At 48.8% G+C, this 21,089-nt stretch overlaps 1 protein-coding gene across 24 annotated transcripts in view; it reads right to left on the reverse strand.

The window, feature by feature from the left end:
* Positions 1–14,863: 14,863 nt before the first annotated feature.
* Positions 14,864–21,089, reverse strand: part of LOC137439499 (meso-2,3-butanediol dehydrogenase) — a 72,661-nt gene continuing 66,435 nt past the window's right edge. For 23 of the 24 annotated variants that reach the window (XR_013621353.1, XR_013621352.1, XM_078768161.1 and 20 more), the window contains one exon: positions 17,817–18,358. Coding sequence is in view for 20 of the 24 variants with exons in the window: in XM_078768161.1 (XP_078624287.1) it covers positions 18,163–18,358 (196 nt within the window). In the remaining 4 variants the exon portion in view is untranslated. Of the gene's footprint in view, positions 18,359–21,089 lie in introns of all 24 variants that reach the window. The other variant, XM_068135295.2, reaches the window with a different exon arrangement.

Genomic DNA, 21,089 nt, shown 5'->3' on the forward strand with positions numbered 1-21,089 from the left:
GCCACCGTGGGGAAACCCGCCAACTCCACCGGCCTGGCGGAGCCAGCCGCGCTCCTCCAGCTCCACCACCTGGTGCTGGTTCCACACCAAGTTCGGCCACGAAGCTCGGCGGTGTCATCCGCCGTGCTCCTTCAACGGGTCGGGAAACGCCCGGGCCGGCGCTCAATAGTGGCGATGAGCGCCGGCCGTTCGAGCAGCCTGCTGTTCATAACGGACACCTTCTCCGGGCGCCGTTACCTGTGCGACACGGGAGCGCAGGTGAGTGTCATTCCCGCCGGCACGTCAGACAAGCACGCCGCGGGTGGGGGCCCCGCGCTGCTTGCCGCGAACGGGACGCCCATCCGTACGTACGGAAAACGCTGCCTCTCTCTGCGGTTTGGAGGACAGGTTTTCCGATGGACGTTCGTCACCGCCGACGTGCCCATGGCACTGCTTGGCGCGGACTTCCTGTGCGCTAATGGGCTCCTGGTCGACGTCAAGCGCAGACGGCTTGTCTAGGCCGAGACGTTCAGCTCGCTCGCTTGTGCGTTGCCCAGCTCAACGGGCGGCTTGCCAAGCGGCTTGCCGAACGATTCGGTTCCGGCCACGTTGGGCTGTACGCTTCCGGCAGCGGACGCATTCACCCGCCTCCTCGCCGGCTTCCCGGCCCTCATGCGGCCCACCTTCTCGGCGGGGGCCGTCAAGAACGGGGTGGCCCATCACATCCCCACTGTCGGGCCACCGGTCTACGCCCGGGCACGCCGCCTCGAGCCGACGAAGCTGGCGGTGGCAAAAGCGGGGTTCGCTACCCTGGAGCGACTCGGCATCGTTCGGCGCTCAGAGAGCGCTTGGGCGTCGCCGCTGCACATCGTGCCGAAGCCCGGCGGGGGATGGCGACCGTGCGGGGACTATCGCCGTCTCAATGACGCCACGACTCCCGACCGCTACCCCGTCCCCCACATTCAGGACTTTTCCGCCCGTTTGGCGGGCAGGTCCTTCTTCTCGAAGGTGGACCTCATACGCGGCTACCATCAGGTCCCCGTCAGGCCAGAGGACGTCCCGAAGACGGCGGTCATCACGCCATTCGGACTCTTCGAGTTCCTGCGCATGCCCTTCGGTCTGAAGAATGCGGCTCAGGCGTTCCAGCGACTGATGGACAGCGTCCTGCGCGACTTGGACTTTGTCTACGTCTACCTGGACGATATCCTCGTCGCCAGCGCGTCCCGCGAAGAGCACCTACGCCACCTCCGCACGCTCTTCGAACGCCTGGGCCAGCATGGCCTGATTGTGAACCCCGCAAAGTGCCGGTTCGGCGCCGCCACAATCGATTTTCTGGGGCACCGTGTCACCAGGCACGGAGCCGTCCCCCTGCCGGCCAAGGTGGAGGCGGTGACGGGGTTTCCGCGCCCCCGCACGATCAGAGGGCTGCAGGAGTTCCTGGGCATGGTGAACTTTTACCATCGGTTCCTGCCCCGTATCGCCCAGCTCCTGCGCCCCCTGCACGAAGCTCTCCGAGGTAAGCCGGGCAAAGGCGACGTTACCTGGACCGAGCAGATGGACACGGCGTTCACGGGCGCGAAGCTCGCCTTGGCTAACGCCACCATGCTCGCGCACCTGGCGCCCGATGCACCGATCACCCTCACCACCGATGCCTCGGATTACGCGGTGGGCGCGGTGCACGAGCAATGGGTGCGTGGAGCTTGGCAACCGCTGGCGTTCTTTAGCCGGCAGCTTCGCCCGCCCGAACGCCGTTACAGTACCTTCGACCGCGAGTTGCTCGGACTTCACTTGGCGGTCTGGCACTTCCGCCATCTGCTCGAGGGCCGGGCGTTCACTGCCTTCGTCGACCACAAGCCGCTGATCTTCGCGATGGGCAAGGTCACCGAGCCGTGGTCGGCCCGGCAGCAGCGTCACCTCTCGGCCGTGTCCGAGTACACGACGGACATCCAGCACGTCGCGGGGAAGGACAACCCGGTGGCGGATTGCCTTTCCCGGGCCATCGCCCACGCAGTCCACCTCGGCATCGACTATGCCCGGATGGCAGCGGACCAGGCCGCTGACCCCGACGTCCAGGCCTTGCGGACCGCCGTCACGGGCCTCCGCGTCACCGAGGTGCCGTTCGACGGCGCGGGCGCGGCCCTCTTGTGCGACGTCTCCCTCGGGCGTCCTCGCCCCATCGTGCCCGCGGGCTGGCAGCGCCAGGTGTTTGACGCCATCCACGGCCTGTCCCACCCGGGCGCGAGGGCCTCCCAAAGGCTGATCGCCGACAAGTTCGTCTGGCATGGCCTCCGGAAGGCCGTCCGCGGCTGGGCCAGGACGTGCCTCGCGTGCCAGCGCGCCAAGGTGCACCGGCACACCCAGGCCCCGTTGGCCCCGCTCACGGTGCCGGAACGCCGGTTTGACCACGTCCACGTGGACCTGGTGGGACCTCTGCCCCCCTCGCAGGGTTTCACCTACGTCCTCACCATGGTGGACCGCACCACCCGGTGGCCGGAGGCCGTGCCCTTGGCGTCGACAACGGCGGCCGATGTCGCGCAGGCTTTCATCGCCACCTGGGTCGCCCGGTTCGGCGCCCCCTCAGACATCTCATCCGACCGCGGCCCCCAGTTCACCTCAGAGCTCTGGGGGGCGGTTGCGCAGGGGCTCGGGGTCCGGCTGCACCGAACCACGGCCTACCACCCCCAGGCTAATGGCCTGTGTGAGCGATTTCACCGCTCATTGAAGGCCGCGCTCCGGGCCACCCTCCGCGACGGCGGCTGGGTCGACAGGCTCCCCTGGGTCCTGCTGGGCCTCCGGACGGCGCCCAAGGAGGACCTGCGCGCATCCGCGGCGGAGTTGGTCTTCGGGCAACCGCTGCGGGTGCCGGGCGAGTTCCTCCCCGACTCCACGGCACCATGGTCCGCGGCGCAGCAGCGCTCCGCTCTGCAAGAGACCGCCCAGAGGTTCGCCCCGGTGCCAACGGCATGCCACGGGCACCCACCGACGCACGTCGCCCCGGAGCTTCGCACGGCGGAGTACGTCTTCGTCCGCCACGATGCCCATCGGACACCACTGCGGCCCCCGTACGACGGGCCTTTCCGCGTGCTGGAGACCGGGGCGAAGCACTTCACCCTGGACATCGGCGGTACTCCTGACCGCGTTTCGGTAGACCGCCTCAAGCCGGCCCACCTCGATGTGGACCATCCACCGCCAGTGGCCCGACCCCCACGTCGGGGCCGCCCTCCTGCGGGCGGACCCCCGGCACCGCCCAGCCCCGCCGCCCCCCGGTCCTGCACCCATCCCAGGGGCATCCCACCTGGCATCCCTGCACCCCGGACGCCGCCGATCGCCAGGGGGCGCTTCGGCCGGGTCATTCGTCTGCCCCGGAAACTGGCCTTCCAGGTGCGCGGGAATTCTGGGGGGGCGCGTGTGGCAGACACAAAAGCCCACTGGCGTGGTGACATCATTCCACGCACCAAGTGGGCGGTGGCCACGCCCGAGGGGTAGGCGTGGCCTCATGATATACACCGGGCGACCAGCCCGGAGCAGTTCAGTGTTACAGTGTGCCCTTACAATAAAGACGTTTATATGTTACCGCTTGTCCGCTTCCTCCTTGCTCACAAGCAGCGCGCGTAACGCCGCGCTTTAATATCAACATTTACCTCAGCGAATGTCATTCGCGGTGTCAGTATTTGATGAACTTATAAAGACTTCGGTGAGTTATAAGTGTGACAAGCATGTGCACGGGATTCTTCCCAGAAGAATGAGTGGTCGCATTAGCTTGCACGACTTCAAATGAGCGAGTTTTGTTTTCACGTTTGGGCCAGTTTTACATGTTGTATCCCGAAGGAATGAAACGAACGTTTTCCTGGCTTACAATTTTATTTGAAGTCACACATGCCTCAAAATACACTCACTTATATAGAATTGAACGCTGAATCCGAAAATGTAAGTGAAATTGCCTTGTTTTTTTTTACATTATCTTCTATATATTCTATATATATATATATCTGTGCAGTGTCTGTCTTGTGTTGTCACTGAACTATTCCCTCAAACTTTTGTGAAATCGTACTATTCCAACTTGACCCACGGCGGGAGTATGCGCTCTACTGAGTGGCGTTCTAGTTTATACTTGCACCAAGTTTGTTCAAAATCCCTTCACTGGTTCACGAGTTGGCATGACAACATAAATTTTACTTCAGCTGACCTCTTGACCCCAAAATCTAATCAGTTCATCTTTGCATCATAACATATAATTATATCAAGTTTGGTGAAAATCCCATGACTGCTTCACACGTTATCGTGATAACATAAATTTTACCTGACGGGACGTCTGACCTTTGACCTCTTGACCCCAAAGTCTAATCTGTTCATGTTTACCTCATTATACATACCTGCTAACCTGCACCAAGTTTGACTAAGATCCCTTCAGTCGTCCTTAAGTTATCGCGGTAACGAAAACCCATCACGAAAGGACGGACAACCCGATAACATCATGGCTCCGGCGACGTCGTAAGAGGCATAAAAAAATGATGGAATATTTCACCTCCACAACTTTAATACAAATGAGACAACCGGCTGTGTTTCTGGAAAAAGGAAAACGTAACTTCCACATCTAGCCACACCTCACCCCTCCTCCTCCCAAATCCCATGAATGACACTGAAATGACGTCATGTGAAGAAGAACCCCCTTATGGTGAGGTCAAACAAGAGATTTTAGTAACTTCACGGTGACCTCCAGATGAAATGAGTGGATGACTTCAACTCATTCACAAGATGTTACTTCTGTTGTTGTTTCGTATCCAGCCTTTGGCTGCTGGTTGCATCATTTTCTGAAAGTGTGGCTGTGCCGCAGATGCAGTGCCACTGTTAACAGTAATAACTACAAGGGCACTCGGTAGAGGGCATACCTCCGGCATACTACTGGTAGAGTGCATAACTCCGGTAGACTGCATACCGCTGGTAGAGGGCATCCCTCCGGTAGAGGGCACCCCGCTGGTAGAGTGCATACCTCTGGTAGATTGCATACCTTTGGTAGATTACATACCGCTGGTAGAGTGCATACCCCTTGTAGGGGGAATACCACTGGTAGAGGGCATACCTCTGATAGAGTGCATACCTCCGGTAGCGGGCATACCTCCGGTAGAGTGCATACCGCTGGTAGAGTGCATACCTCTGCTAGAGGGCATACCACTGGTAGAGTGCATACCTCCGGTAGAGGGCAAATCTCTGAAAGAGTGCATACCTCTGGTAGAAACTTCATCCAATCAAGATGAAATTCCTTGAGCATAATCTGTGAATAAATGAGTTTAGAAAAAAAAATTGATGACGTCATCGGTCACGTGGTTCAGCCGCCATATTTGTTTTAACACAAAAGCCTTAAATACCACTGAAAATACATCCTGGCGAGGGTTTTCAATCTCCGATTGCTCTTTTTCTTGTTTATATATGTATACACACCACACCACCAAATACCACAACTCCTACAAACACGTGGTGTTTGCACCCTCCACGCAATTCGTGGGTCAAATCTTCCCCTTTCTTCCTGCTACTCGGATTCATCAAGTGCTGATCGGGAATTGTGGATGCCCGTCGGCTCACGCCAATAAGGGAAGGGGTGAAGGTGGAAACATCATCGGTGGTTTTATCCTTCACCAGCCCGGCTCTTCCCCCCAAAGTGTTCTTGGGGTATCAGGCTTTTCCGTCCAGGAATATGTTCCCCCTCCACTAAGATGCTACAAGTGTCAGAAGTTTGGCCACTGCTCTGGCTTGTAGGGGTAAGCAGCATTGCAGCAGGTGCTATGGAGACCACGAGCGCGGGGATTGTATCGTTTCCAAGATGTTCTGCGCCAACTGTGGTGGGGAGCATAGCACAGCCTATAGAGGGTGCCCTGAATTCCAGAGGGCCATCCAGATCCAACAAATAAAAACATCAGGGAAGCTGTCCTACGCGGAGGCCGTCCGCAAGGTCGCCAATGTCAAGGCCCCTGCCGAAGGCATCATCCAGGCCTCCAGAATTGCAGCCAAGGCCCCAACTCTAACAAGATTGGTGGGAGTCCAGACCGAGACGAGGGATCAAGGATGCCAAACCGAGGGGTCAAGAACCAGTATGGGCATGAACCTTTCAAGACTGTGGTTTATTGGTTTCATCACGGAAGTTGTTAATTGTGCAGCCCAAGCCAAACGAAGAACAGACAAAATAGGCATAATCTCTGTCGCAGCCCAGAAGCATCTGGGTTGAGAGGGGATTTCCTCCAAGGAGATCAATAAGTTATTCAAGTCCGGCGATATAAGAAGCAACTCTGGGCAGTCGCAGGATTCATCCATGGAGTAATGAGAATAATTCAGCAGAATGCAAGAAGTTTAGTGGCCCATGGTGACGAATTAAAAAAAATTGTTATTGACCTAACACCCCGACCTGACATCATATATATTCAGGAAATCTGTCTCAAAAGTCCCAAGCAATTCAGGATCCCTGGTTATACCTTCGTCCGCAAGGATAGAGTGAGGGGGAGTGGAGGAGGTTGTGGGGTTTTTGTGAAGCTCGGTATTTTCTTCGAGGAAATGGATTGCGATGCTGACCTGGAATCGATTGTCATCATGGTTTCCGGCTCGAGGGAAGGTCTATCGATCATAAACCTATACAACCCCTGCAAACCATTGAATCTCGGACTGCTCCAGGAGGTGCTCAGGAAGTGTGAAGTGGTCGTAATCTGGTGTGGAGACTTCAATAGCCATAACTCTCTTTGGGGCTCCAATATCACGGATAAAAATGGTGAGTGCATTGAAAGTATCATTGAGGAGTTCAACTTGGTGCCGTTAAATGATGGAAGTGGGACCTGCTTAAATCCATCCTCGTGGAAAACCTCCCCCCTTGATCTCACCTTCATCTCTTTGTCTGCAGCAGCAAGATGCAAGTAGTGGGTGCACAGGGATAATCTGGGGAGCGACCACTTTCCGCTGTTTACAAATCTTTTATTTGAAAGGGACATCGAGGCTGCTGGTGGCCCTCCCTCCTGGAATTTCTCCAAGGCCGACTGGGCTTCCTTTTCTTGTCAGTGCTCTGAGGGAGTGCGGGATGATCTCGAGATTGGGAACATTGGGGACTTCAACAGCTCTTTAGTTCAGACTGTGAAGGCCATCGCCCAGGGAACAATCCCTACCTGCAGAAGCTCATTAGGTCGGAAAATCAAAGTGCCTTGGTGGAATGTCGAGTGGGGGAAGGCCATCCGGGAAAGGAGCGAGGCTCTGAAGAATGAGAAAATCCTTAAGGATGGATGACGTAATGGAGTAGAAGAGGAAAAGAGCCCAGGCCCAGCGGGTCATAAAATGGGCCAAGACTGCTTCTTGGCGGTCCTTCTGTTCAGCCATTAGCCCGGACTCCTCTCTACAATCCGTTTGGAGGAAGGTGAAATCCATGAGCGGTATTAAAGACGGGGGAAGGGTTATCCCGGTACTCATTTCCCCTGATGGAACCTCCTCCTTGAAAGAGTACAAGGCCGAGGCCTTGGGCAAACATTTATCCGACTTGATTAGAGAAAACAACACCGACAGGGAGTCCAAGGTGGCCAGGTTCCAGTTCCAGCACAGAGAAATCCTCAATGACTGGTGTCCCGAAAATTCCCCTCTAAATTTGGACATCTCCCTCTGGGAACTTAGGCAAGCGGTCCATAAATCTAGGAACAGTGCCCCTGGCCCTGACCTATTGACCTTTCATATGCTCAAGAATATGGAAGCCAAGGTGTTGGGTGTGTTTCTCAGCCTATTTAATAGAGTTTGGTCTTTAGGAGAACTCCCTCAAGAGTAGAAACACTCAATAGTCGCCCCGATCCTTAATGCGGGGAAAAATCCTCAAAACCTGTCGTCATACCGCCCGATCTCCCTCATCTCGGTGGTAAGCAAGTCAATGGAGCAGATGGCGAAAAGTCGCCTGGTTTTCTTCCTTGAACAGAACAACCTGTTGAATGAATCCCAGAGCGGATTCCGAAGGGGGCGTTCAGCTATCGACCCCGTGTCGATCACGGGGCGAGTGGGTCTATCACGGAGCGTGTGAGCCGATAACGGGGTGAGTGGGTCGATCATGGGGTGAGTGGGCCGATAACGTGGCACGGGGGGGGGGGGGGGTGATCACGGGGCAAGTGTGTCGATTACGGGGCGAGTGTGTCGATCACGAGGCCAGTGAGGAGATCACGGGGCGAGTGGGTCGATCACGGGGCGAGTGGGTCGATCAAGGGGCGAGTGGGTCGATTATGGGGTGAGTGGGTCGATTATGGGGCGAGTGTGTCGATCACGGGGCGAGGGTGTCGATCACGGGGCGAGGGTGTCGATCACGGGGCGAGGGTGTCGATCAAGGGGCGAGGGTGTCGATCAAGGGGCGAGTGGGTCGATCAAGGGGCGAGTGGGTCGATTACGGGGCGAGTGAGGCAATCACGGGGCAAGTATGACGATCACGGGGTGAGTGTGTCGATCACGGGGCGGGTGGGTCGATCACAGGGCGAGTGGGTCGATCACGGGGCCAGTGTAGCGATCACGGGGCGATTGGGTCGATCTAGGGGCATGTGGGTCGATCACCGGGCGAATGGGGCAATCACCGGGCGAGCGGGTCAATCACGGGGCGAGTGGGTCGATCACGGGGTGAGTGGGTCGATCACGGGGCGACTGGGTCGATCATGGGGCGAGTGCGTCGATCATGGGAAGAGCACAAATTTGTGAAATTCCATGAATCCTCATTTGCAATTCATCATCTCCTGTCAGTCAAGCCTGGAGAACCCCCAAGGTCCACTTTATCTATTTGCTGATGACTCCACTTTATCTATTTGCTGATCACTCCACTTTATCTATTTCCTGATGTCATCCATCATTCTTCTGTCAGGCAGGCTGCATCCTCATCCCTCTCTTCAGATCTTGAAAAACCAGAACGGCACTCTTCGACGTCACGACATTGACTGATATGCCTCCGCCCACATTATGACATCATTATAATACTTGTATCGCATTTGATTTATGTGATCACATTAATCAAATTTCACAACATATCATATCACATTTATCACATTTAAATGTTTAAACCGCAGCCGTGATGCTGACGCCGCCCTCCCCCTCACCCCCCCCCCCCCAGAATTTCCATGTTTTAAACGTTTCCCAGTGTGTACCCTGCATTAGAATAGGTACACCGTATCCCTGCGTGTCGTACGAGACGACTAAGAGGGTTGGCGTCAGGAAGGGCATCTGGCCATAAAAACATTGCATCAAAAAGAGAACCATGACAATTACAACTACATATGGGCAGGGTACAGCCCGAAGTGGAGATCGGTTTCTGAGGTTTGGGACATGGAATGTAGGGACAATGACAGGGAGATCAGGAGAAGTGGTGGAAGTATTGGTCAGAAGAAGAGTGGACATATGTTGTGTGCAAGAGACGAGATGGAAGGGAAGTGGTGTGAGAATGGTGAAGGGTAGGCAGGGACAGAAATACAAGTTTGTGTGGGAAGGGTGCCCAGAAGGTGTGAATGGTGTTGGTGTCCTGTTTTCTGAGGAGTTTGTAGACAGTGTGGTGAGTGTGACTAGAGTGAGTGAGAGGTTGATGATGGTGAAAATGATGATTGGAAAGCTCTTGGTGAACGTCATCTCGGGATATGCTCCACAGGTTGGTCGAAGCGATGAAGAGAAGGACAAGTTCTGGTGTGCGATAGAGAAGCTGATGGAAAACGTGAAAGATGAGGAAGTTGTTGTGGTAGGAGGAGACCTAAATGGACATGTGGGAAGGAGTATGGATGGTTTTGACTGAGTTCATGTGGGTTACGGATATGGTGTGAGAAATGGAGAAGGTGAAAGGATTTTGGAGTTTGCTGATGGAGCTGATTTGTAATACACAGTTCCAGAAAGAGGATAATAAGCTTGTTGCATAGACGTCAGGTGGGTCGACGACAACCGTTGACTACCTGATGGTGTGTAGGCGAGATAGGGGGCAACTCCGGGACACAAAGGTGATCCCGGGGGAGGAGGCTGTTTCACAGCACCACTTGGTTGTCTGCGACATAAGGGTGAAAGATGCGAGGAGAGCTCGGCGGGTGAAGTACCAACCGAGAATGAAGGTGTGGAGGTTGAAAGAGGTGACAGTAAGGGAGGCATTAAAAGAGAGGCTGAGTAGGGTCGAGGATGATGTGGTTGAGCTTGAAAGTGGTTGGATGTCAATGAAAGCTAGTCTATTGGGAGCCGTTGGTGAGGTATGTGGATGGACAAAAGGACCACTGAGGCACTCGGAAACATGGTGTTGGGATGATGCAGTTACAAAGAGGATTGACGAGAAGAGGAAGAAGTTCAAGGAGTGGCAGAAGGCGAAGGGTACGGGAGCAGAAACAGCAGAGCATGAAAGTTATAAGGCAGCCAGGAAGGCTGCAAAGAAAGAGGTAGCAAAGGCGCAGGAGGCATGTAGGAAAATGTTCGGAGAACGCTTGGATTCGGAAGAGGGTCAGAAAGCAGTATTCAGGATTGCAAAGCAGATAGCGAAAGTGAGGTGTGATGTGATGGGGGTGAGTTGCTTGAAGGATGAAGTGGGACAAATCGTTGGCGACCCAGATGGAATTAAAGGAAGATGGAAAAGATATATGGAAATGCTGTTGAATACAGAGAATGAATGGGATGGCAACATAGAGAGTAACCCAGTTTTAGGACCGGCAGAGAAGATAACTGAGAAGGAAGTTGAGGAAGCGATAAAAGCAATGAAGGGTAGAAAAGCGGGAGGGCCGACGGGAGTTGTGGGAGATATGTTGAAGGCAGCAGGAAGTTGGGGTGTGAAGAGAATGACAGAGATCTGTAATCTGGTGGTGAAAGAAGGCCGCATTCCAGTGGATTGGGAACTGAGTACCCTCGTCCCTCTATACAAGGGGAAAGGTGACCCTCTGGAGTGTGGCTCGTACTGAGCGATAAAGTTATTGGAGCATGGAATGAAGGTATTGGAAAGGGTGTTGGAGAGGAGGATAAGGAAGAAAGTGAAGATCGACGAAATGCAGTTTGGATTTATGCCAGGAAGAGGAATGACAGACGCGCTTTTCATTGTGAGGCAGTTGCAGGAGAAGTACATGGAGAAGAGGAAGAAGTTGTTTCTTGGGTTTGTTGATCTGGAGAAAGCATTCGATAGGGTTCCACGCAAAGTATTGACATGGGCATTGAGGAAGTTTGGAGTGGAGGAATGGTTGATCAGAGTCGTGATGGCAATGTACAAAAGAGCGCGCACAGCTGCAAGGACGAAGGACGGGAACAGTGGTGAGTTTGAGGTGAAGGTGGGAGTGCAACAGGGGTCGGTACTAAGTCCACTACTATTTGTAGCTGTGATGGAGGTGCTGGCTCAGAACGTAAAGGAGGGTTTTCCGTGGGAGTTGTTGTATGCAGATGATCTGGTGTTGATTGCGGAAAGTATGGATGGACTGAAGGAAAAGATGAACAAGTGGAAGGAATGTATGGAGACAAAAGGTCTGAAGGTGAATATCGGAAAGACGAAGGTGATGGCAAGTGGTAAAGCATGTGGTGAGGTGGAAAGAACTGGGAAGTGGCCCTGTGCTGTGTGTAGGAAGGGTGTCGGTGTGAACTCCATTCAATGTACAATGTGCGCTGAGTGGGTTCATCAAAAATGTAGTGGTCTGAGTGGGTCATTAACCAGTGTGGCAGCTACATTCAAGTGTAAGGTGTGCACAGAGGGAGCTGCAGATGGAGGAAATGTTGAGTTGGATCTTGGAGATGCGTGAAGCTGGAAGGTGTGAAAACATTTTGCTACCTCGGAGACATGCTGAATGTAGAAGGTGGATCAGACTCGGCAACGGTTGCTAGAGTGAGATGTGCATGGAAGAGTTTCGGGAACTGAGTGGCGTGCTGATGATGAGGGGAGTGTCGTTGAAGCTGAAGGGAAAGGTGTATGCTGCATGTGTGAGAAGTGTTATGATTTATGGGAGCGAGACATGGGTAATGAACGTAGAGCAGCAACGAAGGTTGGAAAGGGTGGAAATGCGAATGGTTCGACGGATGTGCGGAGTATCGTTGAGAGAGAGGAAGACAAATGATGAATTGCGAAAGATGATGGGAATAGAGCCTGTGATTGATGCTGTGAAGAGGAACAGGTTGAGATGGTTTGGTCATGTGTTGAGGAAGGATGAAAGTGACTGGTTGAGAAGAGTGATGGAAATGAATGTAGAAGGAAGTAGAGGACGGGGAAGACCGAGAAAGACTTGGCTAAAGATGGTGGAAGAAGAAATGCGGGCAAGGGGGTTAACAAGGAGAGATGCAGAAAATAGGGCAAAATGGAGAAGATTGTCATGGGGACCGCAAGGCTAACCCCCGCTCTAGTAGGGAAAATGGCCTTTAAAATGCATGTTGTTGTTGTTGTGTATCACATTTGATTTAAATCCATTCAGCTGTGCCCGTTAGCACATTTTTACCTGACATGACCTGTGACCTTTGACCTATTTACTCCAAAGTTTAATCAGTTTATGTTTACATCATTAACATACCTGTACCAAGTTCTAATTTCAATCCCTTCAGCTGTTAACAAGTTCTCACATTTTTAACTTGACATGACCTCTTACATTTGGCCTTTGACCTCAGCACCCCCAAAATCTAATCAGTTAATCTTTACATCATTATACATACTTGCACCAAGTTTGAATTCTATCACTTCAGCCATTCTCAAGTTATAGACCTATTACAGACTTTGACCTTTGACCCCAAAATAGAAAGAGTTCATCTTTACCTCATTATACATACCCGTGCCAAGTTTGACCAAGATCCCTTTAGCCGTTCTCAAGTTATCGTGGTAACGAAAACCTATCACGGACGGACGGACGGACGGACGATGGTCGGATGGACAGAGAGATAGAAAACATAAAAGCTCGTCAAACACTTGGAATATATCTTTCAATGTTGACAAATCTCACACTCTCTCCGAAAGGAGCATCCAGCAACCACCCTCCTTACCCCTCCCCCCCCTCCCATCTACTTTCTTAATAATGCTCGTGAGGAAGTTCACTCATTCAAACTCCTGGGTCTCACTATCAGCCATGATCTTTCTTGGGCAAACCACTATCAAAGTTGGCCTTCAAAGCCAACCGCCGACTGGGCATCCTCCATTGTCCAAAGTCTTTCCTTGGCACACCTGAAATCCTATCCACCAACAAGGCCTTCATCCACAGCTTGATGGAGTACTGATCCCCTCTCTGAGCTGGCTCCCTTGCCCCACATTTTGCTAAACTTGACGCCATGGAAACCAAGGCCTAAAAGATCATTGGAATCTCCCATGATGAAGCTGAGTCTATGGGTCCATCACAGACAGGTCGGTGGTTTCTTTGTCTCCTACCGCTTCATTTCTGGTGTTGCGTCCTCTGCTCTTTCCATGCTTTGTTCCCCACATGTCCCCAAGTTTCTGCAGAGCTTGGCCCAAGAAAGACACAAGGTACGAGGACGTGCCCACCGACCCGACCACTTCTTCCATTCAGCCACGAAAATGGCATAGCCACGAAAAAAGAAACTGAATGAAATGGAAAGCGATTTTGAAGACGACTTTGGTAGTGAAAAGGCAGGAAGAAAATTGTGCAGAAGAAAAAAAAAAAGTGTTCTTCGGGTTTGGGCAGGAGGATTGCTCACCCTGATTGGTGAAGTGTTGTGAAACCTATCAGAAACCCTGAACCGGCCTGTTGGGGGTTTTCCTCGGCTGCCTTGGTGCACTGCATATCCAGGTGTATGATGCTCTTTCTATGCAAGGTGGAGAGATCGAGCTTGCTTATTTACCTCGATGGTAATCTTGATACGTAGCAACCTTTCTTCTGGGATGGGAAAAAAAAAATCACTTACCTTGTGTTACATATTTATGTGAATGTATGTGAATTACCATTCAGGTCTTTGCTTATCAATGTGTAGTAGATTAAGGGTTGTTGTGGTTGGAGGGTCAGGAGCCCTTCTGAAAAAGAGACCGGAAACGGAAGAGGAAAAGACACGAGGAAGAAAAGGGACGAGGATTCTTCTTCCTCGCCCCGCTCCGACGAAAGGTGGGATCGACCTTGCGCCGCGTGGAAAAGCGGCGTTCCCAAGCCCGTCTGGCGAGAGGAGTTACCGGGACGTGTACCTACCCGGTGGAGACGTCAATTTGCCGTGGGGCCGTGCACCGACCCCGCGTCTGGCACCGTCTACAAAGACGCGTACGGGTCGCACGTTGGGGCCTAACAAGCGTTGCAAGCGGCGTGGGGCTTTTGCTTGCTTTACCGTACCCGCTTCGCGTGGCCACGAGGGGGCTGCAGCCGTGGTTCCTGGTACGATACCTGCCCGGTGGAAACACGTCCACCCGGGGTTCGTTCAACCGCCCGAGTGCGGCGAAGCCGACCATCATCTTGGTCAGGAGGGGCCCAGAGACATTGTGAGGGACAGAGACCAAAAGGGGGTCGTGAGTACAAAAGGGGACACACATATATAAGATGGCCATCTTAATCATCTAGGGGATTGATTGTGGATTGTGAATTGTTGATGGTGGATTGCTCGGGGAAAATATCCTTGATTGTAGCATTGAAATTGTATGGTATCATTAACCTTGAAATATATCATTGAAACTCAGTTTTCTCTTGGGTGGAATTCATATGGATTGCGTGGCGAAAGCGCATAGGTGATACAACTTTCTGGCGAAGTTCCTCTCACGGTCCGGGGGTCACCGAGACCCGGTAGTCACCGAGGGGACCACGTAACACTTGCGTCGTGGCTTTGAATACAGAGTTCCTTTAATTTGCATCCATGGGAATGCAATAATCTAGAAAGTGATTCCTTGTTGAGGTCTTTCTGGTTTCTATAATATGTTCAGCATTGAGTTTGTATGCAAAGCTTAAATTCCGAGTGACAAGCAGCCCAATCGTGAATTAAAGTTAAACAGATGTGATTTACATGGTATTTTATTTTCATTTTTCTCTTTCTCTCTTGTATACATAGTTGATCCTCGTGGAAGAGCAGATCAGGAAGCAACAGACAAAAACAGGATGCAAAACATGTATGTATGGGGTGGACAAAATAGATATAGAGGGGAAATTAGGAGGAGGGATTCGTGGGGGAAATGGGTGGGGTGGGGGGGGGGGGTAACGAGGGTAGAAAATATCATGGATTGGGGCTGGGATTGACCTGAGATGCTGGTGAACAGCTGTCTTGAAGACGTGGAGGGAAGAATGAGATTGAAGGGAATGCGGGTTGATTCCACTGGTGGGGAAAAAAAAGAAGAGGAACATTGAGTGGAAGTGAACAGTGATCCTGGATTTAGGTAGTTTTTGCCAGAAGAGGGTTGATGGCGGACCACGTGTGAGCTCTGCAGACACCTGGGGACATGTGGGGAACAAAGCATGGAAAGAGCAGAGGATTCAATACCAGAAATGAATAGTGGGCCACAATCGAGTGTTTATAAAGATCCTTATTTTCACGTGTTTTACTTCATGTGTTTCACGTGTTTGTTTGTGTTTCACACTGAATGAAAAATGTAAAGGTAGAGCATGCAGATTGTGATACATGACAGGTTCAACGATATGTCCGGTCTTCAATCTTAACGGCATAGGAATCAAAATGGCGGCGTGTGGAGTCAGCCACGGTCGGTGCGAGAGAGGCGATCATGGGGTGAGTGACGCAATCACTGCTGTTTTGTGTCTGTGTGTACCGCAATGAGAATGGAGAAAAGAAAGAAAACCAGAGAATTGTCTGAGGTCAGACATAAGTTGTACCGCCGTAATGACATCACATCACCACTGTCATGTGACCAGATCCTCAGCTCTGATTGGTGTACGTTTGAGAAGACGTGCATGCATACATACATACATACATACATACAGTCATGGCCAAAAATATTGGCACACTTGCACTTTTTTCAAATAATGCACTATTTCTTCCAGAAAATCGTTGAAATTGAAAAACATTTTGTTATCCACACGTGTATTACTTTAGTTTGCAGTGGAGCAAAACAAAAAAAAGCTGAAAAAATTACGAAATCTTCGCTTATTCCACACAGATATCCTAAAATGGCCCGGACAATATTATTGGCACCTTTTAGAAGTTCTTAGAAATAATTGGATTTCAAGCAGGTGATTCTCCTTTACTTTAGAATTGCACTCACCTGTGTAAATTGCAGGTACCTGCAAAATAAAAATAACTCATTCAACCAGTTTGAAGAGAGAGAAGGAGTCATTCTGCTGTTTTGTGTCACTGTGTGTACCGCAATGAGCATGGAGAAAAGAAAGAAAACCAGAGAATTGTCTGAGGAGGTCAGACACAAGATTGTAGCCAAGTATTGACAATATCAAAGCTACAAGTCCATCTCCAGAGACCTTGATGTTCCTGTATTTCACCGTACGCGATGTTATCAGGAAGTTTAAGGCCCATGGCACTGTAGCCAAACTCCCTGGACGTGGCCACAAGAGAAAACTTGATGGAAGATTGCAGCGAAGGATTGTTCGAATAGTGGAGAAAGAATCTCGATCAACTTTCAAACAGATTCAAGCTGATCTTCTGACACAAGGTATGACAGTTTCAACCTCGCACCATCCATCACCATCTCAATGAAAGGATTTAAAGGGGGTTCTGTGGTCGGAGACCCAGGAGGACCCCATTGCTGAGACAGACATAAGAAAATCTGACTGAAGTTTGCCAAAACACACCTGAACATGCCAAAATCCTTCTGGAAGAATGTCCTGTGGACAGATAAGACCAAATTAGAACTTTTTGGTAAAACGCATCATCTCTGTTTACAGAAAACAAAATGAAGCCTTCAAAGAAAAGAACACCTTCCCTACAGTCAAACACGGAGGAGGTTCAGTGATGTTTTGGGGTTGCTGTGCTGCCTCTGGCACTGGGTACATTGAATGTGTGCATGGCATCATGAAATCAGGAGATTACCAAGGCATTTGGAGCGCAATGTTCAACCCAGTGTCAGAAAGCTGGGTCTCCGTCAAAGGTCATGGGTCTTGCAGCAGGACAATGACCCCCAAACCCACTTCAAAAAGCACCCAGGAATGGTTCAAGACAAAACGCTGGCCTGTTCTGAAGTGGCCAGCAATGAGTCCTGATCGAAATCCCATTGAACACCTGTGGAGAGATCTGAAAACAGCAGTTGGGAGAAGGCACCCCTCAAATCTGGGAGAACTGGAGCAGTTTCCACAAGAAGAGTGGGCCAAACCACCAGTAGAGAGGTGGAGGAAGCTCATTCATGGGTATAGGAAGCGCTTGTCTGCAGTTATTTTGTCCAAAGGCTGTGATACCAAATATTAAGTCGAGGGTGTCAATAATTTTGTCAATGCCATTTATTTTTATTTTCTGATTTAAAAGGACATATTAAGTTCTGAATCAAAAACAAAGGTTCTGTAATATTAACAGTGAAATAAAGAATTGTGGAGACCAAATACTTCTGTCAATTTCACCTTATTTTTTTTAGAGAAAACAGAGTTATTTGAAAAAAGTGCAAGGGTGCCAATATTTTTGGGCACGACTGTACATACATACATACGGACAGACAAACACTGTTCTAGACGGCTTTGCCCTATGGGCTACGCCATAAAAAAATCACCAAAGAAAGAGCGAACTGGAGTCTTTCATCTACAGGAACACATCATGGAAGAGATTGCAATGAGAAGGTGGAGATGGATTGGTCACGTGTTACACATGGAAGATCAAGATGTACCAAGAAGAGTATCCAGAATAGGAAGAGAAGGTTGGGTGGCCAATAGAGACCTGGCGACGTACCGACGACAAGAAAAATGAAAGTAATAAAGATTACCTGGAATAAGATTGGAACGCAGGCCCAAGACCAACAAAAGTTGCGAAAGTTCACAAAAAGCTCCATATTCCAAGAGTCATGATTGGTTAATAAGCAAGTAAGCAATACATTTTATTGAGACACCAGTACAAAGAATTGGAGGATTCAGGAGCAACAATCAATTTGTGGAAATGTAATGTCAAATTCATCGAAAGTTTCAAGTAACTGTGCAGTCGGTATCTCAGATGTGTTTATTTTCTCAAACTGTACAGTTATGTTTGGCTGACCTGATAGCGTTCCCATTTGAACCCCTGGCTCATGATGCGAGTGAACCCAGGTTCAAATGCCGTCTACATTTGTCCATGTGTGATGACTGCCATGTACATATAAAACTACACCAATGTCTGCATGCATTGGGTACTTGCTCCACTCTGACTTCTGGATCAATGTCAAAAAAATATTTTAAGCCATGGGTGTTTGTCGTGATCATCGTGGACACATGGCATGCCGTCCGCCATCCACGGGCAACGTCGCTCCGGTAATGAATGAAGCTGAGTTGGAGGCGAGGAAGGCGATTGCCTGAGCGACCTCCAGAACCTGGCCTGGTCGGCCAAGCGCATGAGTCTTGCAGCAATGTTCCAGGAACTGCAAAATTGTGGCAAGTGTCCTCAAGTTACAACAAAATATATACATAAAAAAATAAAATACAAGTACAGATACATTCAAAGTACACCGCCCCCATGCCAAATAGTTAAATATCCTACAGCGCGGCATTGCCGGGGCGCCTCCGGTCCAATTAATCAATTCGGTCACAGAACACATAAACCACCACCATTTCATCAGAATCTGCAACTGAATTATTTTTTTTTTGTGGTAATTAATCGAATAATTAAATAATTAATCGATCAATTGATTAATTGATTAATCAATAAATCAAAAATATCCTTAATAGCCACATCACTTGGTCACTCATGTCCAAATATTAGCTAAGGTGATGGTTAAACTGCCGAAATCTCGGCTCTCTGCCCACCTTCACTCCTTCATTCCTCTTTTCTCCCGCCTGTGGAACAAACTCCCACACTCCCTTCAATCCCACTCCTCGCTCCAGGTCTTTAAAACAGCTGTTCACCACCATCTCTTATCTTCCCCCATCCAAAACCTTGATCTTTTCTACCCCCACTAATTCACCCCAGATCCACCTTGTTTGTAATTCCAACTTCTTTCCTGGTAGTCCTGGCAGTGTCCATATGTTTTATGCCTCTCCCACCCCTTTTCCCATGCCTCCCCACCGAAGCCCTCTCCCTCCCACAGATCTCTCGATGTCTACATGTCTCTCGGTTCCTGCTCTCAAATGTTGTGTTTGTGTCCTTCCCCCTCTCTCCCCATCTTGTCTACCGCTCCCGATGTTATTTGTTTTATGTCGGTTTGTCGGTCGGATGGTGTCGGTTTGTCGGTTATGTGTCGGTTTGTTGGTTTGTCTTTCTGTGTGATAAATGTTAGCTCTTTCACGAGCCTCGATCTTGTAAACAAAAAAAAAAGAAAAAAAAAAAGGTGCCTGAGATATTGGCCAAATGAGAAAGAAAATAAATAAATGATTAATAATGAAAATAAATAAATAAGAATCATAAAAAAAATTAAATTATTAATCAATTCGGTCATAGAACACATAAACCACCACCATTTCATCAGAATATGTAACTTAAAAAAAAAAAATTTTTTAGTCATTAATCGATTAATTAAATAATTAATCGATTAATTGATTAATTGATTAATTAATAAATCAAAAATAGCCTTTGCAGCCAAATCACCTGGTCATTGGCATGTCCAAATATCAGCTTCCTAACTCAAAAGGTGCCTGAGTTAATGGTCAGAAGAGAAAGGAAATCTGATTAATTAAATAAGTACTTAATTAATCGCTAATAATTAAATAACTCCTCAATTTATTGATTAATCAAAAAAAAAAAAATAGCGTTTTTGACAAAGGACTTGCTCACTAATGTGCCGAAATTTCAGCTTCCTAGCTCAAAGGATGGCTGAGATATCGTCCGGACAACCAAGAAACAAGAAAACAAGAAAGAAACCAAGAAAACAAGAAAGAAAACAAACAAGACAAGTACAGATACATTCAAAGTACACCGCCCCATGCCAAATAATTAAATATGCTGCAGCGCGGCACTGCCGGGGCGCCTCCGGCGCCCGGCAATACCGCAGTGCAGCTCATTGAGGCTGCATTGGGAGGGAGAGGTGTACACTAATTGATTGATTAATTGTATAATTAAAATCAATAAAAGATTATCACAAAATATTTTCATAATCAATTGGCTAATCGCATAACTAAACCACTAGTGCTTCATCCGAAGATGTATCTTTTAGAAATTTAATTAAATAAGTCATTTATAAAAAATTAAATAATTAATTGATTACTCAATAAATAATTAATCGATTAATCAATAAATAATTAATAGATGAAATGATTAATCAATAAATCAAAAATATCCTTGATAGCCACATCACGTGGTCACTCATGTCCAAATATTAGCTTCCCAGCTCAAAAGGTGCCTGAGATATTGGCCAAATGAGAAAGAAAATAAATAAATGATTAATAATGAAAATAAATAAATAATAATCATTAAAAAATTAAATTATTAATCAATTCGGTCACAGAACACAGAAACCACCACCATTTCATCAGAATCTGTAACTGATTTTTTTTTTTAGTAATTAATCGAATAATTAAATAATTAATCGATTAATTGATTGATCAATAAATCAAAAATATCCTTGATAGCCACATCACTTGGTCACTCATGTCCAAATATTAGCTTCCGAGCTCAAAAGGTGCCTGAGATATTGGCCAAATGAGAAAGAAAATAAATAAATGATTAATAATGAAAATAAATAAATAATAATCATAAAAAAATTAAATTATTAATCAATTCGGTCATAGAACACATAAACTACCACCATTTCATCAGAATATGTAACTTAAAAAAAAAAAAAATTTTAGTCATTAATCGAATAATTAAATAATTAATCGATAAATTGATTAATTAATAAATCAAAAATATCCTTTGCAGCCAAATCACCTGGTCATTGGCATGTCCAAATATCAGCTTCCTAACTCAAAAGGTGCCTGAGTTAATGGTCAGAAGAGAAAAGAAATTTAATTAATTAAATAAGTACTTAATTAATCGCTAATAATTAAATAACTCCTCAATTTATTGATTAATCAAAAAAAAAATATACCGTTTTTGACAAAGCACTTTCTCACTATTGTGCCAAAATTTCAGCTTCCTAGCTCAAAGGATGGCTGAGATATCGCCCGGACAACCAAGAAAGAAAACAAACAAACAAGAAAGAAAGAAACCAGAGTGAA

This window comes from Myxine glutinosa, chromosome 14, assembly GCF_964187855.1.
Source record: "Myxine glutinosa chromosome 14, kmMyxGlut1.1, whole genome shotgun sequence".
Lineage (NCBI taxonomy): Eukaryota > Metazoa > Chordata > Myxini > Myxiniformes > Myxinidae > Myxine > Myxine glutinosa.